At 41.6% G+C, this 27,965-nt stretch overlaps 2 protein-coding genes across 7 annotated transcripts in view; one reads left to right on the top strand and one right to left on the bottom strand.

Annotated features, from left to right (window-relative positions):
* RASA3 (RAS p21 protein activator 3) overlaps positions 1–1,885 on the bottom strand; it is a 254,071-nt gene extending 252,186 nt beyond the window's left edge. The window contains exon 1 of the mRNA XM_037897369.1: positions 1,771–1,885. The gene's annotated coding sequence lies outside the window, so the exon portion shown is untranslated. The remainder of the gene's footprint in view (positions 1–1,770) is intronic.
* The window catches only part of CDC16 (cell division cycle 16), a 63,936-nt gene continuing 37,709 nt past the window's right edge, over positions 1,739–27,965 (top strand). For 3 of the 6 annotated variants that reach the window (XR_006287491.1, XM_037897382.2, XM_037897396.2), the window contains exons 1-10: positions 1,739–1,876; positions 7,514–7,568; positions 9,538–9,635; positions 10,459–10,497; positions 14,450–14,590; positions 17,111–17,270; positions 18,144–18,238; positions 18,966–19,099; positions 20,487–20,566; positions 21,444–21,493. Coding sequence is in view for 5 of the 6 variants with exons in the window: in XM_037897382.2 (XP_037753310.1) it covers positions 1,829–1,876; positions 7,514–7,568; positions 9,538–9,635; positions 10,459–10,497; positions 14,450–14,590; positions 17,111–17,270; positions 18,144–18,238; positions 18,966–19,099; positions 20,487–20,566; positions 21,444–21,493 (900 nt within the window). In the remaining variant the exon portion in view is untranslated. Of the gene's footprint in view, positions 1,877–2,009; positions 2,374–2,459; positions 2,623–4,190; positions 6,201–7,513; positions 7,569–9,537; positions 9,636–10,458; positions 10,498–14,449; positions 14,591–17,110; positions 17,271–18,143; positions 18,239–18,965; positions 19,100–20,486; positions 20,567–21,443; positions 21,494–27,965 lie in introns of those variants that run through there. The other 3 variants (XM_037897402.2, XM_037897390.2, XM_037897408.2) reach the window with 3 other exon arrangements.

Here is a 27,965-nt window from a genome sequence, read left to right on the forward strand (position 1 = left end):
GAATTAACTCCTTCTCTAGGTTTTTCTATACTTTTAATAACCCCCAGATTTTCAATATTATCAATTTATTTTATTTTATTTGTTAGACCAAATGTTTGGGGAAGGGTTTGGAGGATGGATGGACAGAGTTACCGATTGTTCTATCTTAAAATAGTATCCTCCTTCCAGATAACCCAAGCATTGAAAGACATCTGAGAACTTTACTAGTATGCAGTCTGTGCTCTCTATTTGCATTTCGGTGGCTAGCATATAGATCAAATATTTAATTCATTGCATGATTAAGTAGATTTTTAGATGCAGCACAAGTAGTACATCTGCATTTACTATGTATTAAATCATACTGTTTTTAAAAACACATTGTTGGTCACTTACACTACTATTTTATTTAGAATATGAAACAAGCTTTGCTTTGTATTTCTGCACCTTTTCCTTAGCTACTGTACTATATATTACCAAAAAACCAACCCCCCCAAAAAACAAACCAACCAACATGGAATTGTACTCCAACATCCAATCTGAAGACTATAATTCTGCCATTAGGGTTTACCAATATTTACACATCTACAACATTTTACTCTGCAGTCACTACAAGGAAATTTGCATCATGGTCTTACTGTTTTCCAGTCTTGGCCTTAATACTATGACATTCTTTTAAAAAATTATTTTCCCCCATCACGTTTATGGCACACTTGACCTAATGCCAAGAAAATATTTTACTTCATATTCCTAACCATAGCTAGCCACTTGCTACCTGGACTAACTGCTCTTTCAGTGTTGGGTCCCTTGTGAGCCCAAATCTGCCTTTCCAATTTCACTGCCTCTGGACATCCATAATTAGTATTTCAGGTTAAATAATAACAGCACAGGTGGAGCTAGTCTACTCATTAGTACCTAATGCACAGCAGGTAGTAGTGCAAGTGTGCTATTGCTGGGGAAGGATTTCAGCCCTCATTCAGCAGTCCCTGGACCTTTTAAACTGGGTGGTACTTGGCTCAGTGTGGCAGCCCAGGCCTGCTCACACCTGGGGGTAACAGAGAGGGAAGAGAGATCCTCTGCTAATAGGTTTCAGAGTAACAGCCGTGTTAGTCTGTATTCGTAAAAAGAAAAGGAGTACTTGTGGCACCTTAGAGACTAACCAGTTTATTTGAGCATGAGCTTTCGTGAGCTACAGCTCACTTCATCGGATGCATAGCATATCGTGGAAACTGCAGAAGACATTATATACTGCTAATAATATCTTGTAAGGTGCTGAGTCGTGCCAACCCCCCGTCAGGCCTTTAAAGAAACAGGATTAAATACATAATAATACTACTTTGGGAGCTTTCTATTTCTCCTCATTTGCCTAAGCCCTTAGGATGCCGCGGATCACGGGTTCCCTAGGGCTCTGGGGACATTCCTTGTAATGAACGGGGAAGCTCTGGCCAAATAACAGGACTCCAGGAGCTGGAGGCTTCACAGAAACGGCGGAAACATCACAAACTCTGGCAGCGCTGGGTCACAGTCCCCCTTCATCCCGCGGGCTCTGCCCCAGGAAAAGCTAGGCAGCGTAGAGCAGCCCCAGTCGCCCGCCCCGCCCCGCTCTAGCGCCACAGCTCGGCTCTGCGCGCGCTCTAGGAACCATCCGCGCGGGGCGGTGTTTCTGTGGGGAGTGACTTCGGGCGTGACACCGGAAGTGGGGACGTTACCGCGCGGCACGCCGAGAGAAGGCGGCCGGCGGAGAGTGCGGGATTCCCGGGCTGCGCGCTTGACGCGTGACAGCGAGACCGTTACCTGAGCGAGCGGCGCGTGCGGAGCATCCTGAGGTCACCCGGCTCGCGCGCGTAGGGAGATGAACCTGGAGCGGCTGAGGAAGCGGGTCCGGCAGTACATAGATCAGGTGAGGGGACAGCAGCCCGCGCAGCCTCTTTCTCCGCTCAGGTCCTAACCCTAACCCGGCCCTGACGCCCCCTCGCCCTCTGAGTGGCTGCGGGGCCCGCCGCGGGGAGGTGCGCTCCGTCGGGCGGGGCCTGAGGTGCGTCTCCGCCCCTGTTTCGTCGGGGCCCCGACAGCGGAGCGTGGCCCAGCAGGCGGGTGCGAGAGCCGGGAGCGTAACGGTCTGCTCCGGAGGGAGCCCCGGGCCTCACGCGTGTGTTCGTGGGAAGGTCCCGCGTGCGTCGCGTTAAGTAACGTCACGCACCGAGCAGCGCCGGGCCGTTACTGCCGTGTCGGGGGCGAGGAGAGGCCTAGTGCACGGCACGGGGCGGCCCCGCTCCCCCCGGGCTGGGCAGTGACTGCAGCGTGGTGTGGCGGGACGCTGCCTCGCCTGCCGCAGCCCTGGAAGGGGTGCGGACAACGAGCAGAGAGGGTGGCAGGATGGTCTCATGGCGAAGGCCAGTAAATGTTGCCCTGGGGAACTGGATCCTATGGCTGCCTCCGCCACAGCGTTTGTGAGCAAGTGACTTACACCAGCCTTTTCACAGGTGGCCGTTAACAGCCTGTCCCGCTTTCTCTGGGTGCTTGAGACACCTGGGGTCTGATGTGCAGCAGCGCTGCCCACTCACAGCTGCAGCTGAAGTCAGTGGGACGGAGTAGTGCTTGGAACAGATAAAGTGCCATATAATCCGAAGGCCTTTGAAAAATCAGGTCTGATCTGTTTCAAATTGGACAGCAGAATGAGTGGACAACTAATCTTAGACACTTTGTGCTTCAGTTCGCTGTCTGTAAAATGGGGTCATACGACTCACTTGCTTCACAGGAGTGTTATAAAGATCAGTTAAATCATAGAAACGTGGGACTGGAAGGAATCTCGACAGGTCATCTAGTTCAGTCCGCTGGCTCTGAGGCAGGACTAAATATTACCTAGTAGTCCATTCCTGACAGGTGTTATCTAACCTGCTATTAAAAATCTCCAGTGATGGAGAGTTATAAATTCTCTAGAAGAAAAGGAGTACTTGTGGCGCCTTAGAGACTAACATATTTATATGCTCAAATAAATTTGTTAGTCTCTAAGGTGCCACAAGTACTCCTTTTCTTTTTGTGAATACAGACTAACATGGCTGCTACTCTGAAACCTATAAATTCTCTAGGTAATTTGTTCTAGTACTTAACTCCTTTCCATTTAGGAAATCTTTCTTAATGTCTAACCTAAATCTCCCTAGCTGCAATTTAATCCCATTACTTCTGATCCTGTTCTCAGTGGTTAAGGAGAGCAATTTATTACCATCCTCTTTACAACAACCTTTTATGCCCTTGAAGACAGTTATCACTTCCCCCTCAGTCTTCTTTTTGCCGGACTAAAGAACCCCACTTTTTAAATTTTCCTTGTTGGTCAAGTTTTCTAGACCTTTAATCATTTTTGTAACTCTCTGGATTTTCTTCAAGTTGTCCACATCTTCCCCGAAGTGTGGTACCCAAAAATGGACACTGTACTCCAGTTGAGGTCTTATCAGTGCTAGTAGAGTGGAAGAATTACTTCTTGTGTCTTGGTTACAACACTGCTGCTAATACATCCCAGAGTGATTTTTTTAATTATTATTTTGCAGTAGTTTTATTTTGTTGATGCATTCTTAATTTGTGATCCGCTATCATCCCCAGATCCTTTTTTGGAGTACTTCTTCATAGACGGTCAGTTCTCATTTTGTATTTGTGCGTTGATTATTCCTTCCTAAGTGTAGTACTTTACGTTTACCCTTATTGAATTTCATCCTATTTATTTCAGAGCATTCCCCCAGTTTGTCAAGATCATTTTGAATTCTAACCCTGTCCTCCAAAGTACTTGCAACACCTCTCAGTTTGGTATCATATGAGTGTATTCTGTATGGCATTATCCAAATAATTTATAAAGATATTGAATAAAATCAGGACAGATCCCTGTGGACCCACTCAATATGCCCTTCGAATTTTACTGTGATCCATTGATAACTATTCTCTGAATATGGTTTTCCAACCACTTGTTGCACCCACCTTATAGTCGGTTTGTTCAGACTATATTTCCCTAGTTTGCTTATGAGAAGGTCATGTGAGATACTATCAAGAGCCTTACTAAAGTTGAAATATATCAGCTTTACTGCTTCCCCCCCATCCACATGTTGACTGTTAAGTATCACCTTATCTTCTAGTTTCTTACAAATTGATTATTTGCTCCATTATCTTTCTGAGTACCAAAGTTAAGCTGACTGGTTTACACATTCCCTGGCTTGTCCTTATTCCCCTTTTTATAGATAGATACTATATTTCCCCTCTTCCAGTCCTCTAGGATCTCTCCTGTCCTTCATAAGTTCTCAAAGATAATCACTAATGGCACAATGATCTCTTCAGCCAATTCCTTAAGTATTCTAGGATGTATTTCCTCAGGCCCTGCTGACTTGAAGACTTCTAACTCATCGAGATAATTCGTAACCTGTTCTTTTCCTATTTTAGTCTCAGATCCTACTGTATTTACACTGATGTTCACTATGTTAGTCATCCAATTACTGCTAACCTTTTAGGTGAAAACTGAAATGAAAAAGGCATTTAAAACTTCAGCCAGTCCCGTATTTTCTGTTATTGCCTTTCCCTTCTGATTGAGTAATGGGCCAACCCTGTCCTTGGTCTTCCTCTTGCATCTAATGTATTTGTAAAATGTTTTCTTGTTACCCTTTCTGTCCCTACCTAGTTTAATCTCATTTTGTGCTTGATCTTTCTAATTTGTCCCTACACATTTATGTTGCTTTTAATGTTTGAAGCACTGTAATTCTATGATAGAGGCCATAGAAAAGCCAATGAGGAAATTAGTGATTTTCTTCAGAGAAGGGTTTGAATAGCGTACAGTAAATAAGGCTTAGCGCCACGCATTGAACAAGGAGGTGAAAACAGAATATTGCTGCTCATCATGAGCACTGGAAAAAAGCTCACTAGAGTATTTTTTTAATTGCAAATTAAAAAATGTTTTTAATAACCTTGTTTTTAGAGACCGCTTTAAGAAATAGGCTGAAGCAGATAACCCATATGGAAAATCTTGGCCCAAATGGTTAAAGTTTGATGAAGTTGTAAGCAATTGAAATCAGGGCCTTATAGTGGGATGTGTTGGACAACCTTAATAATAGGCTCTGCTATTAGCCCTGCCTATATCTGACATTTATATAGCATCTTTTTTCTTGAAGCTTCTTAAAGCACTTTATACACTTTAGCCTTAGAGATTTCATGCAGTCCCTTCCAAGATGGAGGGCCACAACAAATGGTATAGGACGTGCAGTCTGAAAAAATTCCCATACATTGTGAATATTGCTTCATTCAGATCCCAAATTCTTGTTTAGTTACTGACAACACAGTTAATACAGAGTTAAGATTACCTGGTTGTATCTTGTGCTCTTCCAAAACATCAAATTCAGAAAAACTCAAACTTCTGAAAACCAGGAAATAAAGAGTTAAGGTACATGCCCACTCAACCTTAACTCTGACCCCTGGACCAGCAGTAGCCACTGAGAATTATCTGTGTGCAGTGCAGCTGCATTTACTGTGTTAAGTGCAGCTGTATTAAATATTGGATGGATTAATTGGAGCAGTTTGTCAAAGCTGTGATACGGTGACTTCTTGGGGAGTTGTGCCCTCCCCCCAGAGGATTAGCTCCTCTCCCTGACCCCTGGTATGTATGATCAAAGGCAAGATGTGCAGGTGTATCTTGGGAGATCCAATATGCCTTATTTCAGCACTAGGTTTTGTCAGTTGTGGGGCATATGGGTCTAGCCTTGGGAATTGTCAGCAGTTAGGTGAGAGATGAGTGTGGATTACTTTTCCCTCTAAGCTGTGTACGTGTGTCCACGCACACAGATCCTAAACCCCAGGCACACGGTGAAACGCTGCACGCACAAAAAATGAAATACTACATCGGAGCCAGGCCGAAATATCATTTACGGGCGACTTTTGACATTGTTCACCCGCCATCTATCAAAACAGCCAGATTCTACTAGCTGGCAAGGTGGGGAAAGGGAAAGGAGGTTAAATTTCCTTTTTCTAAGTATTTAAAAATGACGTTTATAGAATAACATAATGTAAAACTATTATCACAAATTGCAAATTAAAAGTTTTTAAATGTATAAGCATTTTACTCGCTTGGGCGCATTTGCCTCATGGAGCACAAATTTGAACTCTGCTTCAAAAATTTGCACAGAAGAAATTTTTTGCGCACACGGCCTGTCAAAAATTAGAGGGAACATTGGTGTGGACTGTGAGTTTAATGATAGGTAAGTGAAAATATAGTGTTTGGCATTATGTGCGTAAGGGTAAAGTGACTGTAAAAAGGGTTTTAAGTTTTAGCAGACGTGATGTTTCCTGTGGAGTAGAATAAGTGTCAGAGGAGAATCTGGGGCTGAGAGACACCCTCTGTTTCCAGGATCTTCTGTTTCCACTTCTTGTGTTTCCAGGATCACTCCAGAAGGAGAAATGGCAGTTACTGAGACGTCATTTCTCCTTCTGGAGTGGGGAAACCGTGTCAGAAGTATCAGAATGCTGTTCCTACTCCCCCAACAAATGCCAAAACAGTATTCAAGCATGGCTCAAACCCTCATTCCTCCTCCTTTCCTAGCAAGCATTGGACTGTATCATTTTTTTAAAAATAGTTTGAATGTGTTCTGAATTTTCAGCAGTACTCTGATTAAGTTCTCCTCTCCCCCAAACAATACCCTCTGACAGAGCATGTCTAAATTTCATTTTCAGACTTCTGCTAGAGTTGGGTTTGAATTTATAGTGACTGGGTGTTGTTCATGTTCAGTGGCCATAGCATGTCTTCTTGAGTTACACGGGTCCTGAGTGTCATGTCTGGTTTACAGTCTCTCAGGCACTCTGCACATGCATGGGCAAATCCATTTGGTGCATGAGCATTAGGCTTGCACCTGACTGTAGAACCAGACTCTTTGTTGAATAGTGTTTCCTATTGCTTCCCCAAAGTGCCCTACACTAACTGCGTCAATGTTAAGTGATTGAGACCCATGGTTTGACCGAGATGTGCACAAAAAGCACTGGTAGAATCTGTCAACCCTAAGAAAAGCTTTGTTGTTTGGGGAACTATATCTCAAACTGCGTGGTAAAAGACCCCAAATTTGGATCATTAACCCAACCCTCTGCCCCATAAGACACCAAATTTGAAGGCAATATGAATAACCATGCAGATTTTTGGGCATGTTGAAGAGTTTCCCTTTAAATAGAAAGCAACTGTTAATCTTATCTGTAGCAGAGCTGGCTCTCCATTATAATCAAATGCTATTCTTCCATCTCTCCTATTCCCAGGATTCACAGTAAAGCCCCCTGCCTCAATTTAGGACAAATCATAAATGTTTGGGGAGTGCCCTAAGAAGTTTTTACAAACATGTTAACTACTTTGACTTATTTGGCAATCAGTTAACTCAAGGTTTTTGTTTTTGTTTTTTTTTAAGGTAGCTTAGGTAGTCACCAATGAAGACTCTGGAATTATGCTCCACCTTTAGTAATAGCAAGACTTATCAAGCTAAACAATATATTTAAATAAACAAACCCTAACATTTCTAACATTCTTTTCCAGCAACAGTATCAAAGTGCCTTGTTTTGGGCAGACAAAGTTGCTTCACTGTCTCATGGTAAGTAATCGTTACGTTTTATTTCACTTAATTTAAAATATTAGTTTCATGAAAACTTTTACCTGCGATAATTTATTCAGCTTCTTGTATATTGTTGAGGTTCCATTTTATATTTAATATTGTTGTGAGTCTCTCTGCAATACCATCTAACCAAGTAGAGCATTAGATTTTTGATCTGCTAGAATAGATAATGTGCAATTCAGCATTCATGCATGTTTGACACCTGTGCTTGAAAAATGTACTCTAACTACTAGTGCAGGAACAAAGCCTCTTACCCAGGCTGAAAAACATTCTGTCCTTCAGGGCTTGGAAATGCATGGAGCGTCAACTCCTTCCACTTGGAGAAATCTCTATTACTTGCAAGAATCTTTTTGCAGATTCATAAACACTGAAATTAAAAATAATTAATTTTTATAATTTAGTCCAGTCCACTGCCAATGCAAGATTGTTTCCACAGTACCTTTTCTAGTGCTTAGTCTATTTCAGTGGTGGCCAAACTTACTGACCCTCCGAGCCACATATGACAGTCTTCAGAAGGCTGAAGCCCCAAGCCCCAGCAGGCACACCCCAGGGAGAGACCCCCATCTACACTGGGCAGACGCAAGAGGAGATGTGTGGGGAGGGTACATGGGGTCACATGCCCCCCAGATTTTTGCCAGGGTTTGCTGGTCCCGCTCTGTCACATGGGGCCACTGGGCCCCCTTCTTGCATGGCAGCTGCTGGAGTCTGCAAGCTGGGAGCTGCAACTGTGGGGAGAGGCAGCGGCAAACAGCTGGGAGAAGCAGGGAGAGCTACTGCTTTTGCTGCTGCCTCTCCCCGTGGAGCTAAAGTAGCGACCCCTCCCTGCAGCTCCCACCTGTTTGCCACTGCCTCTCCATGCAAAGCTAACACCTGGGAGCTGCAGGAAGGAGCCACTGAGGGTAAGAGGGCGGTATGACTCAAGCTGTTGTGGGGGGTGGGCTTTAAATTTTGTCCCCTCCCCCACTCTCAGCAGGCACCAGTCATCTCTGGCAGAGGCCCCTAGCCCATCATGCGGCTGCAGGGCAGAAGCCCTGAGCTCCTCCCCAGCCTGGTAGGCGGAGAATGGGGGGTGCAGTGGGGGGCTTCGGGAGCCACACACTGTAAAAGAGCCACAAGTGGCTCATGAGCCACAGTTTGGCCACACCTGGTCTATTGGATTTATGGGGTGGTAATGGATAGGGTAACTTTTCTTTCCTTTTAAATCATTTTTGCTTTTCTTCAATATTGAAGACTCTCTCAGTGCATCATGACTCTCTTTAAATATAGTTTTCGGTAAGTGCATGTCACCTGGACCAAATTATTTGTCCATGTTTAGATTTTGGAGTATTTCCTTACCTGCTCTTTATATCTTTTTTGCAATGGCCTTATTACTTACTAAGTACCTGATCCTTCAAATGGGATTACTCACAGTGTGTAAAGTTAAGCACATGCATAAGTTTTGGGATCAGGACCTAATTGTCACACTTCTAGGACTTGAAAATAATATTTTGCTTTTGCAAGCACTAATTTCTACACAAACTTTGAAAGATAAAAAGGTTAAAAGTGTGTTTTCTGCTGTTAGCGCATTCAAAGTCTGGAGTCACCTATAGCATACAGATGTTATTTTTCTCTTTTCCACATCAATTTTATTTCCCTCTGTTACTTATGGTATGCAGACTGGTGGTAAAATTTTTTTTTTACATCCTTGTTTGCTGCTGATAGTGCATACAGTCTTAGTGTTAGGGTTTGATTTAATTCTTAAAATTTCTTATTTCTGAGATGTCCAAAGAGATGCATTTTATTTTTAGAGTAATTTCTTGAGATGACTAGTTTTGACGAAGAGCAGTATACGGAGATCTTTTTAATGACCTGAAAATGTCTATGCCATACAAAATTATGATAAAAACATGTGTTTTAGGATTGTACTTAATGGGATTATATATATATATATAAAAATATATATTTTTAGAGGAACCTCAGGACATCTATTGGCTGGCCCAATGTCTCTACCTGACAGCTCAGTATCATAGGGCAGCACATGCCCTTCGATCACGCAAGCTAGATAAGGTAAGTAATTGCAAACAAGAAATAATAATTTTTTATTTATTTAGAACCATAGTGCTATAATAGCAGGTGAACTGTGCTAAATACACTATAGGTTCTTTACCTTCAGAGCTAACAATCCAGATTTAAAGGAAGAGTGGTTACGTAAACTGCATAATGTAAGGTCATGGTGAGAGAATGATATATAGAGAAGAGAAAAGGACCAAGGGCTGACATGTGAGGGGACCAATAGATTTAGGGAAGGGACTGTGTGCTGTTCTAGTTCTCCTCCCACTTGAACTAGAATTGTGGAAATCAAAAGAAGAGGAAGTGCCACCAGAGTTGGAGAGGTTGAAATTAATATAGTATAGAAGAAATTTGCAAACTGGGATAGGTCACTAGTGATTTTGGTCAGGGAAGTTTTGCTGAGGTGGAAAGGATGAACCACACTGGAGGAGATAAAGGGGAGAGAGCCGAGGGAATCTAGCAGTTTGGGTAGATTACATGCCCTATGACTAAAGTCAAAAGATAGGAAGGAAATAGGGTGGTGTATAAGAGTGGTGCTTGTAGGGGCAGGGTCATAGGGAAAGAGTATGTCAACATAAGGGAAATGGAGGGGATAAGATAGGGTTAAGGAGACAGGATGGTGGGTTGAGGTTTCCCCATTTACTGTCTTCCTCAAGAGTTAGAGACTTGAGAGAATGATTTGGGGTAGTAAGAAAGAAATCTTTAGTCAGAAGAAAAACAGACATTGATGTAGGAATAATAGCTTTTTGCTATTAATACTAGGGAGTTTTGTTTGTAGCTTCCTTGATATGTATATTTCAAACCTCTTTATTTCTCTTAGTTGTATGAAGCATGTCGATACCTTGCTGCTAGATGTCATGTAAGTATATATTTTAGTTTATATTGGATAAAATCAAACTAAACAAAGCATGCTACGTAAATACGCAAACCACATATGGCACACTTTACGCTAGAAGGGGAATATTTAGAGGTCTAAATTTGGGGGTTGAAACGCTTATACTCACTGGAACTACAGGTTCAAATCCTGTGAGAGAAGACTTATTCCCTCATCCTTGTAAGATAGGTAAACTGAGTTCCATGCAACATGCTGTGTGTTACTCCTTGGGGAATTCTGCACCACTGTGCAATGCAGAATTTTGCAGAAATTAATATTGTGTATGCAGAATTTCCTTTCTGCCACAGAAATGGGCTGCAGAGCTGCTGGCCGCCACTAGGGGACCTGGCAGAGACCAGCTCGCACATAGAGGAGGTTGTTGGGGGGATAGGGAGGGAGCTAGAGGGTTCCCGGCAGCTGCAGTTCCCCGCATGCCCTGAGGGAAGGAGATGGTGGCGCTCAGGAAACTCCACACAAGGCTGGGACCCAGCATCAGGCTGTTTCATCCTCTGGATCCCTGGGCTCTGAGGGGTATGGGGGCAGGTGTCTGGGCTGGGGGGGGGCCACAGCTGGGCTCTAGGGGGGGTGCGGGTGTCTGGACTAGGGGGGCCCCATGGCTGGCCATTGCGGGGCAGGGGTTGTGGGTGTCTGACCTGCTGGCTGGGCTCAGGGTGTGGGGGCAGAGAAACAGAAACTGGGTTGTTTCTTTTACTGTCTACTCCTGGGGGGAAATTTTTTGTGTCTGTATTGTTACAAACATACTTGCTGACAGGTATTTTGAAATAAATTAACAAAATAATTGAAACTGGTGTGATTATATAGAGTTATTTTGACAAATAAAATTTGAAGAATTTTAAAATATTGTGCACAGAATTTTAATTTTTTTGGCGTAGAATTCCCCCACTAGTAGCGTGTAGTAGGTCTCTTGAATGAGACCAAAGAACAACAAATTTCTGGCTGCTCAGCAAGGGTGCTATAGATCCCAGGACATGTTGTCCATGCTCCAGAATTTTCCTCCTCCCTAATAATGTATAGTGTGGTTTATTCTGGTTGGTTGCTGAATTCTGCCCCACAGGTAGCTTTGTTTTATTGGTGCTATAAGTATGTAGTCACAGTATGCTTTCGGTCCCTTCTGGATGGAAAGTGCTATCTAAACAAAGTGGAACCAAAGAAATAAAATTGTCTGGAGGATGAGAAAAATAAATGGAACAGCATGTATTTTGATTGATTGTAACTCGGGCTGTCGATTAATCGCAGTTAACTGGAAAAAATTAATCGTGATTTTTAAAAAATTGCTTTTAATTGCAGTGTTAAACAATAGCATACAAATTGAAATTTATTAACTTTTTCTGATGTTTTTCTACATTTTTCAAATATATTGATTTCAATTACAACACAGTATATGAAGTAGACAGTGCTCACTTTATATTGTTTTTTATTACAAATATTCACACTGTAAAAATGGCAAACAAAAGAAATAGTATTTCTCAGTTCACCTCATACAAGTACTGTAGTGCAATCTTTTTATGGTGAAAGTGCAACTTACAAATGTAGATTGTTTTGTTTTTGAGCGCAGTTATTGTAACAAAAAAATTGTAAAACTGTAGAGCTTAAAAGTCCACTCAGTCCTACTTCTTGTTCAGCCAATCACTAAGACAAACAAGTTTGTTTACATTTGCAGGAGATAATGCTGCCCGCTTCTTGTTTACGATATCACCTAAAAGTGAGAACAGCTGTTCGCATGGCACTTTTGTAGCTAGCATTGCAAGGTATTTACGTGCCAGATATGCTAAACATTTGTATGTCCCTTCATGCTTCGGCCACCATTACAGAGGACATGCTTCCATGCTGCTGATGCTCATTAAAAAAATAATGCATTAATTAAATTTGTGACTGAACTCCTTGGAGGAGAATTGTATGTCTCCTACTCTGTTTTACCTGTATTCTGCCATATATTTCATATTATAGCAATCTCTGATGATGACCCAGCACATGTTTGTTTTAAGAACACTTTCACTGTAGATTTGACAAAACACAAAGAAGGTACCAATGTGAGATTTCTAAAGATAGCTACAGCACTAGACCCAAGGTTTAAGAATCTGAAATGCCTTCCAAAATCTCAGAGGGACGAGGTGTAGAGAGCATGCTTTCAGAAGTCTTAAAAGAGCAACACTCCGATGCGGAAACTACAGAACCCAAACCACCAAAAAAGAAAATCAGCGTTCTGCTGGTGGCATCTGACTAAGATGATGAAAATGAACATGCATCAGTCCGCACTGCTTTGGATGGTTTTGGAGCAGAACCTGCCATCAGCATGGACGCATGTCCCTAGAAATGGTGGTTGAAGCATGACGGGACATATGAATCTTTAGTGCATTTGTACATAATTCTACATTTGTAATTGCAACTTTCATGATAAAGAGATTACGCTTCAGTACTTGTATTAGGTGAATTGAAAAATACTATTACTTTTGTTTTTTACAGTGCAAATACTTATAATAAAAAATAAATATAAAGTGAGCACTGTACACTTTGTATTCTGTGTTGTAACTGAAATCAATATATTTGAAAATGTAGAAGATATCCATAACTATTTACATAAATGGTACTCTATTATTGTTTAACAGAACGATTAATCTTTTTAATCGCACAACATTCCTAATTGTAACAAATGACAGAAAATCCTATCTTAATGCATTTTAAGGTAGGTTTGTATACTTCTGTGATCACATAATACTAGGCTGTATGATCATTCTGCAGGTATTTATTTTCCAAATGTTTGGTTGAGCAATACTGAAATACTGTGAATTGTTAGTGTAATTGTAGTTGCATCCGATGAAGTGAGCTGTAGCTCACGAAAGCTTATGTTCAAATAAATTGGTTAGTCTCTAAGGAGCCACAAGTACTCCTTTTCTTTTTGCGAATACAGACTAACACGGCTGTTACTCTGAAACCTGTTAGTGTAAGGTGGTCTGTCAGGGAGGGAGACCACGCCCCCTCACTACAGTGCCTCGGGGGTGACTCAGTTCACGGGGGAATTAGCTGACAGTTAGTGGGCCCAAGCCTTTAGGCCAGCCAGCAATTGAGTCTGAGACTCAGCCAGGGCCTGCAGCCAAAAATTAAGCAGTCTAGGGGGATCAGCTCTCTGGCGGGGCAGACAGAAAACCCGTCTGGCGTCCTAGCTCGGGTGAACGTCAGACCTATGCAGGCCTCTTGGCCCAAAGGTGAGGAGGCTGCCACCTCCAACGTTGGGTGGCAGGGAGGGTAGGGGGACGCAGGTCCACCTGACTCCACTGCATCCCAGCTCAGGGCCTTAACAGTGGCAGAGTGGTCCGTCAGTGGGGAATCTGTCCGTAACACGCTTGCAGTCAGTTATGCAGCCAAACCCTATTTGGTTTCCCTGGGCTCCTTCCTACACTCCCATTCAGGGAGTACCTGGGTTCTGGGGTCATTCGTCTCACTGAGGTAAAAGACTAGTGGCAGCCCCAACAGTTCCTCGGTGTCCCTGGTGCCTGGCAGCTCCGGCAGTCCCTCCATGTCTCTGGCGCTGTAGCAGCCTCTGTCGGCTCTGAGCTCCAGCAATGGGTGTGTGGGGGAGATGTCCTGCTTCTCCGGCAGCTCTCCTCCAACTGTGTCGGAATTCCTGCCTTTTATATTTCTGCTGCCTGTCCTGCCCCTCTGCTTCTGGCAGTGTGGTCTCAGGTTTCCCGGCTCTGCCCACCAAGGGGTGGTTGCAGCTCTCTCCCCGTCAGGGAGGGAGACCAGGCCCTCCCACTACAGTTAGGTTATGATGGTAAACTGATATACATCTAAATAAAGATATGCCGAAATGTGGAGTGGCTTGGCCTACCAACTCTATAATTTCTACTTGCCATAGTCTAATTATTGGTGTTTTAATTTTAAATGCTTAACATCTTACCCTTGTTTTTCTCTGTAGTATGCTGCAAAAGAGCATCAGCAGGCTCTTGATATTCTTGACATGGAAGAGCCAATCAACAAAAGACTATTTGAAAAATACTTGAAGGATGAAAGTGGGTTGAAAGACTCTACCAGTGACTGGGAGATGTCACAGTCTTCTGTAGGTAGCATTTTCAAAACATGATGTTTTCATGGTTGAAGAAGAATGTTAATATTATACAGGGATTTATCAGAAAGCAATGTCATTGGCATCTGGGCTTGAAATTGAATGTGTGTTTGACTTTTATTATAGGATAATGAATATTTATTCCAGAAGTATTATGTTTTTTCTCCATTTAGTCAGCAATCTATATTACTAGCTGCCTTTATTATTGTCTACATTAAATGATAATCCTGGTTTGTCACTATTACTAGTGTTGTGCAACTGCTTGCTCAGAATTAATAATTGAGAATTTCTAGGGAGTTCTATGTAATCTATTTCAGTTTTAAAATAAATAAATTCTAGGTCTTCCAGATATGATTCGAGCCTTGACAATGTAAACTGTCATCTCTTTCAGTTGGACTGCAGATTCTTGGAGATAAATAACAATAAGGGAATGAATTTCCTCTGCCTTTTAAGTATTGTAATGAGGCGTTAACACTGTGTAATGGATTTGCACTCACCTCTCGCGAGCACCCGCTGGCCGAGTGCATGTGCCTGCACACACGCTACCTATTTGTGGTGGGTCTTCACTGATTGAGCCATCTGGCCAAGTCATACACTGTCTGTCTGTGAGATAAAAGCAAAGCAAACCCCTTTCAGGGTATAAGTCCAACAGGGGCCTCTCTCAGTGCCCTCTGTAATGTCTTTCTGTTTGTCCGTGCTCCAGAATAGAGCAGTGCCCCAGGGGTCCTTTCCTGGAGGCAATGTCTTTGCTCTCTCAAGGCCTTTCTGGCCCTAGCTCTTCAGTTGGGCCACTACAGTTCAGTTCCCCCTCTGGGGTGCCTCAATGTTCAGGCCACTTCCCCTAGTGACTAATAGGGGGTTCGGGGGCCTCGGGCCCACTCACAATTCCAGGTCCCAACCCAGGGACCTGTAGATAGCAGCTGTCACTGTGTCCCTTTATCTAAATCACACTGCTGCTGTAATTTCCTGAGCTACTTCCCCACTGTCCTGTGCTGTCTTCACCCTTGTCTCAGAGCCTTTTCCAGATGGAATCCCTGCAACCAGCTCAGGGCTCCTTCTCGCTCTTCCCGGCTTCTGGCAGCACTACCTCAGTTGAGGTCCTGCAGCTCCCTCAGCCAGCCACACACCATCCACGCTCCTTCAGCTCTAGCAAGGAACTGAACTCACTCTGGCCCTGCAGCTCTTCTTATACTAGCCTGCTGGGCCCTGATTGGCTACTTCCCACACAGCTGCTCTAGGTAGCTTGAAGGACCTCTCTACTGCCCTTTTTTGGGGAGGGGTGTAGCAGGGCCACAAGGTCTCCAGCAGGGGGCCTCAGAGCCTAGTCCACCCTGTCACACACTGGCTGTGTCTTCACTAGGAAGACAGCGGCACAGCTGCAACTGAACTGCTGTAGCACTTCATTGTAGGCACTCACTACAGCAATGGGAGGGTTTCTACCATCACTGTAGTTAATTCACTTCCTTGAGAGGCAATAGCTAGGTATGGGCATAGTTGGGGTGGGGGGGCAGGCGGTGTGTTGCCCTCCTCCCCACCCCCCCCCAAACTGCAAGCCTCAGGCAGGTGCGGAATTTGCCCGCCCATGCATGGCCCCATTGGCCTGACTGGAGCTGTCCCCCCAACTATAGAAGTCAAACTATGCTTGTGTAGTTAGGTCAGTGGAGAATTCTTCCATCAACCTAGCACTGTCTACACCAGGGGTTAGATTGACATAACTACATCATGCAAGGGTGGATTTTTCATTACCCCGTGCAACACAGTTATGTTGACCTAACTTTTTAGTGTAGACCTGGCCTTCATTGCTTCTGTCAATGGGGTGTTGCTTGACTACACTTGAGTATTAATTTGGATTAAGTTAGCGTGTGCATTTAAAGTGTAAAACTCCAAGTGTAGACAGACCTTAAATACCAGCATTTAATATCACTTACCTGCTTGCAGTAGCAATTAGGAAGTTGCCCTTGGGGATCTGGAGCACCATCATGGGCTGAACCATCAACTTCTCTAGAATTTAAGATTTAATTTTAATTGTGGTTTCAGTGATAATCTTTCAGATTGAACATAGAGCGTGCCATCCTCTTGAGTGGCAGACATAGCTCCACTGCTTCTGGTATTACTAATAGGTTTCTCAAGAAACACCAGAGCGAAACTGAAAAGTTAAGACAATTTGGGCTGTAATAAAAGAGGTTATGTTCCGGTTGTGAAACAGTATAGTAAAATTAGTGCTCTCTTTAATAACCCTCAAGGGCTTTTGTTTGAATTATTGCATATTAGTCTGCTTATTTTTGTCATGTATTTAACCAATTCTTGTTTGGCTGTAGACAGCTTAATGTAGTATTCGTTTTGGTTTTAGATTATTAGTAGCAATGTTATATATCAAGGCAGTATTTAAAAACCAGATTCCATCATATATGAAATGCTTTTTACTTTTCAGGTAGTCCATTTCATTTGTGCTCAAAACCAAATTATATACATTGATTCAGTGTCTGACCTCCAGCCCTGCTTTTCCATCACTAGATCAAGAGTTCTATTTGCCTTTTGCGAGGAAAGATCTATGATGCTCTGGATAATAGAACCCTGGCAACGTACAGCTACAAAGAAGCCTTGAAGCTTGATGTTTACTGCTTTGAAGCATTTGACTTTTTAACATCACACCATATGCTAACAGCACAAGAAGGTTTGGATTAGCGGTGTTTGTTTCTCAAATATAAATGAAATCATCTCCAGTTTCACCATACATTTTGTCCAGTAGATGAAAGTTAGAATAATCAGTTTAAAATTATTTTGAGAGAATATTCCATGCCCAAATATTAGCAACTCTTTGCTTATGTTAAATGGGCAAAAACTGTTAATCATTTAAGCTGTAGGTTTCAGGAAAAAATAACCACCAGTGTTTCTCAACCTGTTGGGCACAACCAATGGGTGGGTCATGAGGGTATGACCACTGGGTCTCATAAACTGATAATCAATAAAATCTTCCAGGCGCTAGGAGCAAGATAGCAAGCAGCCCTTCCACCTCCTAACTAGTACCTCCTGCAGCCCCAGTGCTCCCTACTCAGAGTTAGCAGCCTTTTTTTAGGTGATCTCTTTTGAAGCAAAAAAGGATTGTGGGATTTGGGTGGCTTATGGCAAGAAACCACAATTGGATTTGGCATCATGGATGCCAAAATGTTGTGAATCCTTGCTTTAGACAACATTTTGCATTTCCGTGAACAACCTTAGCTTACAGCATAAGTATAAAACGGTAGGCTGTGAAACTCCATCTTTATGTTAACTTTAATTTAGAATTGTAGAAAAAGAGGGACTGAAAACAAAGAAGATTCAGTCATTTACTTCCATATCTCTCAATATTATCATAGCAGAGTGCAGTCAGTCACGTTTGGTGTATTTATGATGTGCTGTTTTCTTTGTGGTATTGGGGTGGACATCACAAAACTTTTCACAGCCCTTGCGTTCAATGAAAATCAGTTCTTTACAACTTGTTGAATTTTATTTTTTTGTTTACTTCAGACATAGTTTACCCCAGGTTCACATTTTTTAATTTACACAGAAAAAGAGCTTCTTGAATCTCTACCTCTTGGTAAACAGTGTACAGAAGAAGAACAAGAATTGCTTCATTTTCTGTTTGAGAACAAACTGAAAAAGGTAAAAATCTGATTAATCCTATGGAAATCTTGACTTCATATATAAGTATCATACAAAACTGTTTTTGTCCTTAGCTTCAAAAATATAATTTAAAAATTCCTTTTTTTTATGGTGTTATGACCTAATTGCCATTATAGCTCTCCATTAATAGAAGTGTGTAACAATTTCATATACATTTCCTTTAATGTATATTATAGCCTTACTTAATGGAAACCTCTAATTCTGGCTAACTTTAAATGCATTGCTTCCAAAATGCTTTTTTCTGGAGATAACATTGTAGCATAGGCCAGCATGGAACAGTTAGTGCTATAAGAAAAGGAGTACTTGTGGCACCTTAGAGACTAACCAGTTTATTTGAGCATAAGCTGTAGCTCACGAAAGCTTACTCCTTTTCTTTTTGCGAATACAGACTAACACGGCTGCTACTCTGAAACCAGTTAGTGCTATGACACTAACAGCATTGCCTCCTTTTCAGAGACACTCCTTCAAATTCTGACAGTCAAATATCTTTCATTTTTGGAAGTTGCTTATGCCAAATGTGTCATAAAGAAATGCATTACCTAAAAGTTACAGTTTTATACTCAATATTGGCTTTTTATATGGAGTCAAAATTTGAGGTTCAGAGGTCCTTAAATTATCATTTTCAGAACTAAAAACAAATATTGATAGAACGATGCTTGGGTTTTCCCATTTTATATCATATTTATGTTACAATTATGTTTTTCAGTATAATAAGCCAAGTGAAACAATAATTCCTGAATCTGTAGATGGTCTTCAGGACAATCTGGATGTAGTAGTGTCCTTAGCTGAAAGGCATTATTATAACTGTGACTTCAAAATGTGCTACAAGCTTACTTCTGTGTAAGTACATGAAAAAACTTTGATATTTATTTGAATTTTCATTTTGCTACTTTTCAGATGGCATGCAGAAATAAACTCTGTATAACCACAAGTTCACCCAAATATATTATTGACTCAGTTGTCTAATGTATATTTTCCAAGCTAATATCTCATCTACAGTAAGCATGCAGTTGACTCTAGCATTTGGTGTTGTAAAAGTACATTTGTTTTGCTGTGTGGCACAAAGCAAAATACTTGAGCTTTATATAATGCTGCCTTATGTTAACCCCTACATTTTCTCCAGGTGAGCCCTCTTAAAATAGTGGTCTTATGAAATGAAGGTTTGAAAGTTTTAACTTTTATTTCAAAATATAGTAAATCTTTTGGTTGACCAAACCAAGCCAAGACATTGCCATATAGTATACAACCTTGAGTCCAGTACTGGCATGGTTTGGGAATACTGCAGAGGCATAATACTAAGCCCTGTTGGGAAGTGCAGCACCTGGAGTGAAATCATGGCCGCACTGAGGCAAATAGCAAAGCTCCTACTGACTTCAGTGGAGCCAGGATTTCACCCCTTGTGTTCATTTTCTAGCACCCTCTTCCCACCCGTCACACTGCTCAACATGAGGGTGCGTTATGAACTCCACAGGGATATGTCCAGCTGCCTTTTGTCAGAAGGAGAGTTGTGACAGACTTTTGAGCCTTTGCGGTGGGAGTCACCTCAGAAGTCTGAATCCTTGCAAAATTTTGGGCTTCCTATAGTGAAGGACTCTGGGACATTTTAGGGCATTAAATGCTCCTCTGGGCAATTCCCATGCTCTCAGATATTTGAAAAAAGGAAACTAAACTGTTGCAGCTTGAAACATGGTTATGGGGTTTCCCTTTTCAGTGCTTGGAATCTAAAAATAGTGCCTTTGATGTAAGGGGTTCTGTAGAAAGGTGCTGTGCATTCCTGTTCACAAGAGAGATGGTTATCATGTTGCAAGGCCATTTGAGGAGGGCAGAGAGTAAAAGGGAATATATTAAGGTTTCTTATGTTCCAGCCAGAGCTTGTGGGTCCTACAGGATGGATGGACAGAAAAATACATACTCTGCATTCATTTGGTAGCTAAATGTGAAACAAATATAGTGCAAATTGTATTCAGTTTTCCTAATGTCTGTTTCATCTGTCAGAATTTCTCGTTAATTTATCTGTTTAGCTAAATTAGTTCTAATTGTTCTGTTGTGTGGTTAGGCTTTATTATGCTATCAGGGAATGACCACTTGTGAAGAGATCATGATTATTGTAGATTGATTTAAAGTGCTAATTGCTCACTATATAATATAACAGTAATTTGTCTCCAACTCAATTAAATGATTTTAACATTTTATTTTATAATAATCCTTGCTGTTTTTGTATTTTTAGAGTAATGGAAAAAGATCCTTTCCATGCCAATTGTTTACCTGTGCACATAGGGACACTCGTGGAGCTGAATAAAGCAAATGGTGAGAAATATTATTGACTAAATTTTTAATATGATCAGAGTCAAATATAGGTTTTTATTTTTAAAGGACACTTAGGTTATTTTCCTGCTGTCTTTAGGGTAGCCTCTAAAAATAAAACCAAGTTTTCTCAACAACTCTTAGACTTGAACCAGCAGAAAAGATCTGACCCTCTGCATGCAGGTTCCACAGGATGGCCATAAAGAGGGAGGGAAAAGGGAAAAAACCCTCACAACAGGGATTTGGCGAGCTGCACAGGGAAGAGAACTCATGGAAATGGTATTCCTGTACCCTTTATCAGTCTTCTCTGTGTCTTATCCCTTGGGCTGTGCAGCCAGTGGGTCAGTACTGTGAGCCAACCTGTTATTGCTTAAGTTCTGACGTGTTCAACAGCCTAACTTTTTTATTTTAAACAAATATAGGGGGACATTTTCAAAAGTGGCTACTTGGAACCACAAAATATGTGAGCATATCTATTGTGTATGCCATAAGTTTTCAAACTTTCATAGTGTGAACTTCATCTTAATAGAGAATGTTTCACAAGCTGGCTCCTGTCCCATTTGCAATCACATATCTCTTTTCCATAAGATGCTGTTCACAAGTACTCAACATCCCTGTGGCAACTACAGTAGTGTAGCTTAGACATCTGCTTCTTGTTTCCAGCTGTTTGTACAGTTATCCATGCTCTTTCCAAAGAAGAGCTTGGAGGTCTTTGGAAACAGCTGGAAATGAGACTTTAAAGAATGGAATATTTGAGTTTATGTACTAATTTTCAATTTGTAATATGAGATGATTTAGTGCTACTTTAGAAAAGTGTATTGGCCAAAATATGTGTTAGTGTTTGACATGCTTTAATTTTCTTTTTTTTTTACCCATACAGAGCTATTCTATCTTTCTCATAAATTGGTGGATTTGTACCCAAATAATCCTGTAAGTTGTTATAGGTCACTATAGTGTGTGTTCCTCCAGCTTTGCATAAGTAAAAGCAACAGAATTTGTAATTTAATAATCACTTTGAACAACTAGAATTCAGACTCAGGAAGTGATAGTGTGGAAATAGTTAATTGCTTTCTTTTTTTGTCCTGTACCAAAATTTGATTAAATTTACAATCCATTTAGAATAAAAATACTTCTTTATATAAAATATATTCAGTTTGTAGAATTTACCACTGATGGAGGTCATGAAAACAGATACTCCAGCTAGATTTTAAAAAAGATAGATCATTTTACAATTACTAACACTACTATTTTAACTTGAGTAACTTAAAAGATAATGTCGTGCTTCAGAGTATAAAATGATTATCTGCAGCAGGCAGGGGAGAATTTTCCTCCCATATTCAGAAGTACTACATAACTGACATTCCTTCATCATTTTATATTGGTGAGGGTCTTCTGATGCTCCAAAAGATGGTGTTGCTAAGCAGTTTAAAACCCTTTGTGTAAAAAATAAATGATTTAAATCTCTTAAAACTCTATTCCCCCCATTACTGGGGAGATATGTGCAGGAAAAACATTTTCCCCACTTCACAGAACTGTTCCCAATGCTTTTTGCATAGATAACTCAAAAGGCATTGTCTTTTAAACGATCAGACTTGGTATCAGTGATTTTTAGGCGTTTGAATAAGTTTGTTTTATAAACGTTCTGGTAGTTTGAAAATTAATGTACTATGCACACAATTCACTGCTTACTACCAACTTTAACAATGCATGGAGGTACAATGTTCCACCTATGTGATGGAATCTACCGATACATGATTGAGCATGTATCTAGGGTACTGTACGTTGAAATAAATACAGCTTCAGGTATTCAGCGAATACTCTTTCAACTAAACACATAACCTGTGCAAATATAAAAACTATATAAACGCAATGTTTGGAGAATGTCCCATCATCACTGGTATCAGTGAATTTAAAATACATTTATTTTATATGTTTCTATGAATCTGAGTTGCATTTGTTTGATTTGTAGGCAGACATTATTTGTTATTGGGTCAAAGTCTGATGGTGAAAGAGACAAGCTTTTAAGCTTTCGTAGGGCTCTTCTTCAGCTCTGAGTCAGCTCGAAATCTTGTCTTTCACCAACAGACGTTGGTCCAATAACAGATATTACCTCACCAACCGTGTGTCTCTAATATCCGGGGACCAACACAGCAAACAACTTTCTTTGATTGTGTGATTGATCATAGTTTTCTCTTTTTTAGAAAACAAATCTTTAATGTTAAAAAAAACCCACTAATCTAAACTTTAGATTATCTGCTCAGAATTCAAAGTCCTCCTTTAGAGTGACAGCTGCATAATTCTACATGTGGGATTCAAACTTCCACCCAATGCTATCGAGCTCCAGGAACCTTCTGGCCTTCTGGATGGTGCAGATGCCCCCCTTGTGGTACTTAATATTTGAGGCTGAATGTAGAATTTCCTGACTGGCTTTTGTGTGGCTAGTTGCAGATGTGTAAGTGTAAGATGTGCACACTTACACTTCAATCTATGCCTGGAAAATTTTTCTTAGGTTTTAATTGGGGGGGGGGGGGGTCATTTTAGATGGTTGGTCTTTAGGTAACTTCAGCCATTGGAATGCTACTCCCAGAAATAGAAACAGCTTTCTCTGTGGATGGCAGATAACAACCTGTCTCCATATTTTGTCCCTATTTCATCTATTATTATGTCGGAAGTTCTTTAGCATCCTCTTGTTGTCAGTGTAAGTGAAGCTGTCTGCCATCTGGGCAGAGTACTCTCCTATTGACAAATCAAAAGTCTTCAGCCATCCCACTCTCACGAATTTCCTCAAAGGGCTGGATAATGCTTTTTCACTAGCTATACCTTTCAAAAAAATCTGTCCAAATATGGGATTTCAACTGAATGCTGACATAGTTAATGGATGCACATTTTGAACCTTTGAGAGACTGTTTTACTATGACTGTCACTGTACATAACACTTTTAATCACAACTACTTCTGAGAGAAGAGTAAATGAGCTGAAGGCTTTGTTGGCTGATCCTTCATTTACTATGTCTCCTGGGACAATATTGCATTTTGTGCTCCTTCATAATTCTTGTCTAAAATAATGTCTGATTTCCAGGTAAATCAGACTATTAATCTTTTGTCTTTATTTCAAAAACATTCTCATCCATGGGGAAATTAGTTCGGATGTTCTTGATGTCAGCTTTGAATTTCTGTTTGTCTAGAATCAGCGTATGGAGGAAGCCATCTGAACTTTTTGTAGCTTTGTAAATGGAATGGCATTTCTGCTCAAAATCTGTTGAAAGGGGTTAGATTATGCAATGAGTAAGGCTAAGATTATGTCACAGCGGTCATGGAAGCCACAGATTCTGTGACTTCCAGACATCTCCATGACATTTTCCGCTTCTGTCCCGGGGCAGCGTGGCTGAAGCTGTCAGCTGGTAGGGCCCTGCAGCTCCCAGCCACATCAGGGGCCCCCCTGCAGCTCCCAGCCGCCATGGGCAGCAGAGGGCCCCCAGAGCACAGCAGCAGTACGTGCTGGACCCCCCACCTTCCCATTTTGTCCCAGTTGTTTTTAGTAAAAGTCGGGCAGGCCATGGGCTTCCCTGAAGTTTTGTTTATGGCCTGTGACCTGCCTGTGACTTACTAAAAATAACCGTGATAAAATCTTAACCTTCGCAATGAGACATGTTATGGTGGGGTGACAGTACTTAAAAGTCTTAGGGCTCACTCTCCTGGGGCTAAGCTAGATGACCTGATTCCATAACAGAAAACTGAAGTGCTGCTATTTGCAATTATGTTCATATCTATGCAGCACTACTCTCTTTGACTTGGAGCATAGATCTGATGCTTGCTTTGGAAGGACTACTTTGCAGTCCTTGTTTAATCATTATTTCTCAACCAACATTAATGGGGAAATAGTATTGCTAGCTAGATTTCCTCCAATGAGAGTATGCAAAGGAAACTTTGGGGACGGAAGAAAGGGTACTTACTTGTAATTAGTTCTTCAAAAATGTTGATTCTGCATATTCATACTACTTGCTCACCTATCTCCTCTTCCTTGGAATTCTGCTTTCTTAATAATTTGGGGCTTTAGCGGAAGGAACTGAGACAGTAATTGGGACTTCTCTGACTTCTTATAACCTCTGCTTTGAATGTTCAAGGATGCATTCCCAGCAACCATTGCTTTTCTAGAAGATTCCTGAGCCTTGGTGCCAGGGTATATCCCATAACTGAAAACATGAGATGGCACACTTACACTAGTGGTCTTTATGAACATGTTAAATTATAACCTTGAGTTATTACCAAGCCTGGTTCTTGCAGTGACTGTAACTGCCACCACATTTCACGCATCCAAAAAGGTGCTCTTTCTATTATGTTCAGTTACAATGTTGATAGAATTGTTACAATTTGCACATTGCATAACACAATTCTGTTGTTGCAACTGAATTGAGGGTTCATTGAACCTGTTAAAATATCAATGGATATGTTATGGTTTCATTGTTATATACTGCTAACCTCTTAGGTAAGACAGTTAGGATATATACTTGATGTGCAGATGCAAAGGCCATTTTTCCAAGTAACTCAGCTGAGATGTTCAAGCGTTTAAAAAAAAAAAAATTAAATTAAAATAAAATGAATTCATGTAATACACTAAGAACATACAAAATTCCTCCTCTTTCTCCCTTCTTTTTTCAAACACTGAGGGATGGTCTACATTGAAAAGTTACATTGACATAGCTACGTTTCTCAAGGGTGTGACGAATCCACACCCTGGAGAGTCGTAGTTAAACCAACCTAATCCCTGGTGTAGACAGTGCTAGGCTGACAGAAGAATTCTTCTGTTGGCCTACCTACCGCCTCTGGGGGAGGTAGATTATATACAGCAATGGGAGAACCCCTCCCATCACTATTTAGTGGCAATGTCTACACTACAAACTTTGGTTGATGCAAGTTACACCAGCATAAAGCTGCTGCGTTAAGTGTATCATGTGTGCTTGTGCATACTTGGCTCCTTGTATCAGCACTGAATGAACTCACCAGGAGTGCTGATGTCAATGCACAGCACAGTGCACCATGGGTAGGTATCCCAGTATGCAACCACCCTCCAGCGCACTGTATTTTGGGAAGTTTTGGCGGCGCACGATGTGCAGAAATGAGTTGCACAGGGTGACTGGGAGCAAGGAGTCAACTTACCAGTGTGTAACTGTCTCCATCCCATAATATCATCCATATCTCATAATTTTTCCATCTTTTTTAAAAAATCCCATGAACCCTTGTGGCCTTTCTCCTGTCAGAGGATGGCAGACAGAAAACATGGAACCTGCACAGCTCTCTGCATTATTGTTATAAGCATTCCAAGCACAGGACACATGATCCTCCAGTATTTCCAGAGCCATAAAAGCAACAGAATCCGCAGGGAACATGACAATTTCTTGGCGGACAAATAACTGTGGGACATAGTGAGAACCAATTCAAGGTTGTTGATGGCATTCCCAGAGCAGCTGCTGGTGCTGGAACACTGCTTCTGGCCCAAGAAATAAGCACTGACTGGTGGGATCAAATTATTATGCAGGCTTGGGATGATGAGCAGTGGCTGCATAACTTTCGAATGCACAAAGCCACATTCCTGAATACTGAGTTCACCCCAGCCCTTCAGCACTGGGATGCAGGATGAGAGCTGCACTGACAGTGGAGAAGCGAGTGGTGATTGCACTGTGGAAATTACAATGCTGGATTGCTACCGGTCAGTGAAAAAACATTTTGGAGTTGGAAAATCCACTGCCTGGCCTGTTGTCATGCACGTGTGCAGGCCCATTAATCATTTCCTACTACACAGGATTTGTGGCTGTCAGCAATGTGCAGGACATAGTGGATGGATTTGCATCAGTGCAGTTCCTAAACTGCAGTGGCTCAATAGATGGCACACACAATCCTGTTTTGGCGCCAGACCATCTTGCCACAGTGTATATCAACAAAAAGAGCTACTTTTCTATGGTTATGCAAGCATTGTTTCACTGTTTCACATGCTTCACTGACATCAGTCTTGTCTGCTCAGGGAAGGTGCATATTGCTCACATCTTTTAAGAACACAAGACTGTTCAGAAACTTACAAGCAGGGACTTTCTTTCCCGACCAGCAGATTACCTTTGGTGATATTGAACTGTCAGTAGCGATCCTGGGGGAAACTAGCACACCCTTTGCTCCCTTGGCTCATGAAGCTATACACTGTCCACCTTGACAGCATCAAGGAAAGATTCAGCTACCAGCTCAGCAAGAGAAGAATAACAGTTGAATGTGCTTTTGGTAGATTGAAGGGACACTGTTGCTGTTTACTCACAAGATGGGATCTCAGTGGGGAAAAAAAAAAACTTCCAATGGTTATAGCTGCCTGCTCTGCCATGCATAGTATCTGTGAAACAGAGGGGGAGAAGTTGCTGCTGGGTTAGAGGATGGAGTTAGAGCTGCTATCTGCTGAGATTGAACAGCCAAGCACAAGGGCTATTAGAAGAGCTCAGCACAGAGCTTTATGGCTGAGGGAGGCTTTTAAAGAGCGCTTCAACATTGAGCCACAGTAATATGTTGTGGTGTACTATGCTCTACCTGGCCTTGCTATTTTGAGGCCTGTTAGGACTTGTGTGGTGCTTGCTGTATATCTATTAATATAGCGCTGTCAATGCACCTATTAATTTTGCGGTGCTTGTTGTACATTTATTATTATTATTAGACTGTTTGTCATTGATCCTAATGGTTGTCACACTGTACTGTAACAGGCGACTAGGTGCTTTCAGAATTGCTAAGCACTCTGCAGCATATGTTGTGAATTAATAAAGATAAATTATTTTCCAAATAATAGACTTTTATTCAGTAAGAAAACCAGTGCAAAATAAAGTTGATGCAATTTAAAATCCAATTAATTAAAAATGCAATAAATTAATGAACAAAACTTAACAAGGGATTGCTTATGTGTGTGAAGCTGTGGTTGTCCTTAATGTCCCCCTGGGGAGAGTGGTAGGAGGAGGGATGCAGCCTCTGATACCATGTGGAATGTTGAGGGGGTGTGAAGGGTGGTGCTGTAATGGAGTTCTCCATGGATTGCTAAGTGAGGCAAGAGTCTGCAGCATCTGTGTTTGGTGCCAGAGAAATCCCATTATGTCCTGGTGTATCTCCCTCTCCTTTTCCTTCTGGGATCCTAGGCCTTCTCCTGTCCACTCTCCCCTTCTCCAGGCTGTCTGCAATATTCACCTTCCAGGCCCTTTTGCTAATAGTCTGATAAAGCACTGGCTTGCAGTACCTCATTGAACATGGTATCCAGAGTCCTCTTTGTTCTCCTCCTTATCTGGCTCAGGTGTTCTGTGGATGTGCAGGAGGAATTCTTCAAGGCCGCAGTGGCAGCAGCTCTAGATAAAACACACGGATATAGTCACAACAGAAAATGAAAG

Source organism: Chelonia mydas, chromosome 1 (genome assembly GCF_015237465.2).
Source record: "Chelonia mydas isolate rCheMyd1 chromosome 1, rCheMyd1.pri.v2, whole genome shotgun sequence".
NCBI classification, from domain to species: domain Eukaryota; kingdom Metazoa; phylum Chordata; order Testudines; family Cheloniidae; genus Chelonia; species Chelonia mydas.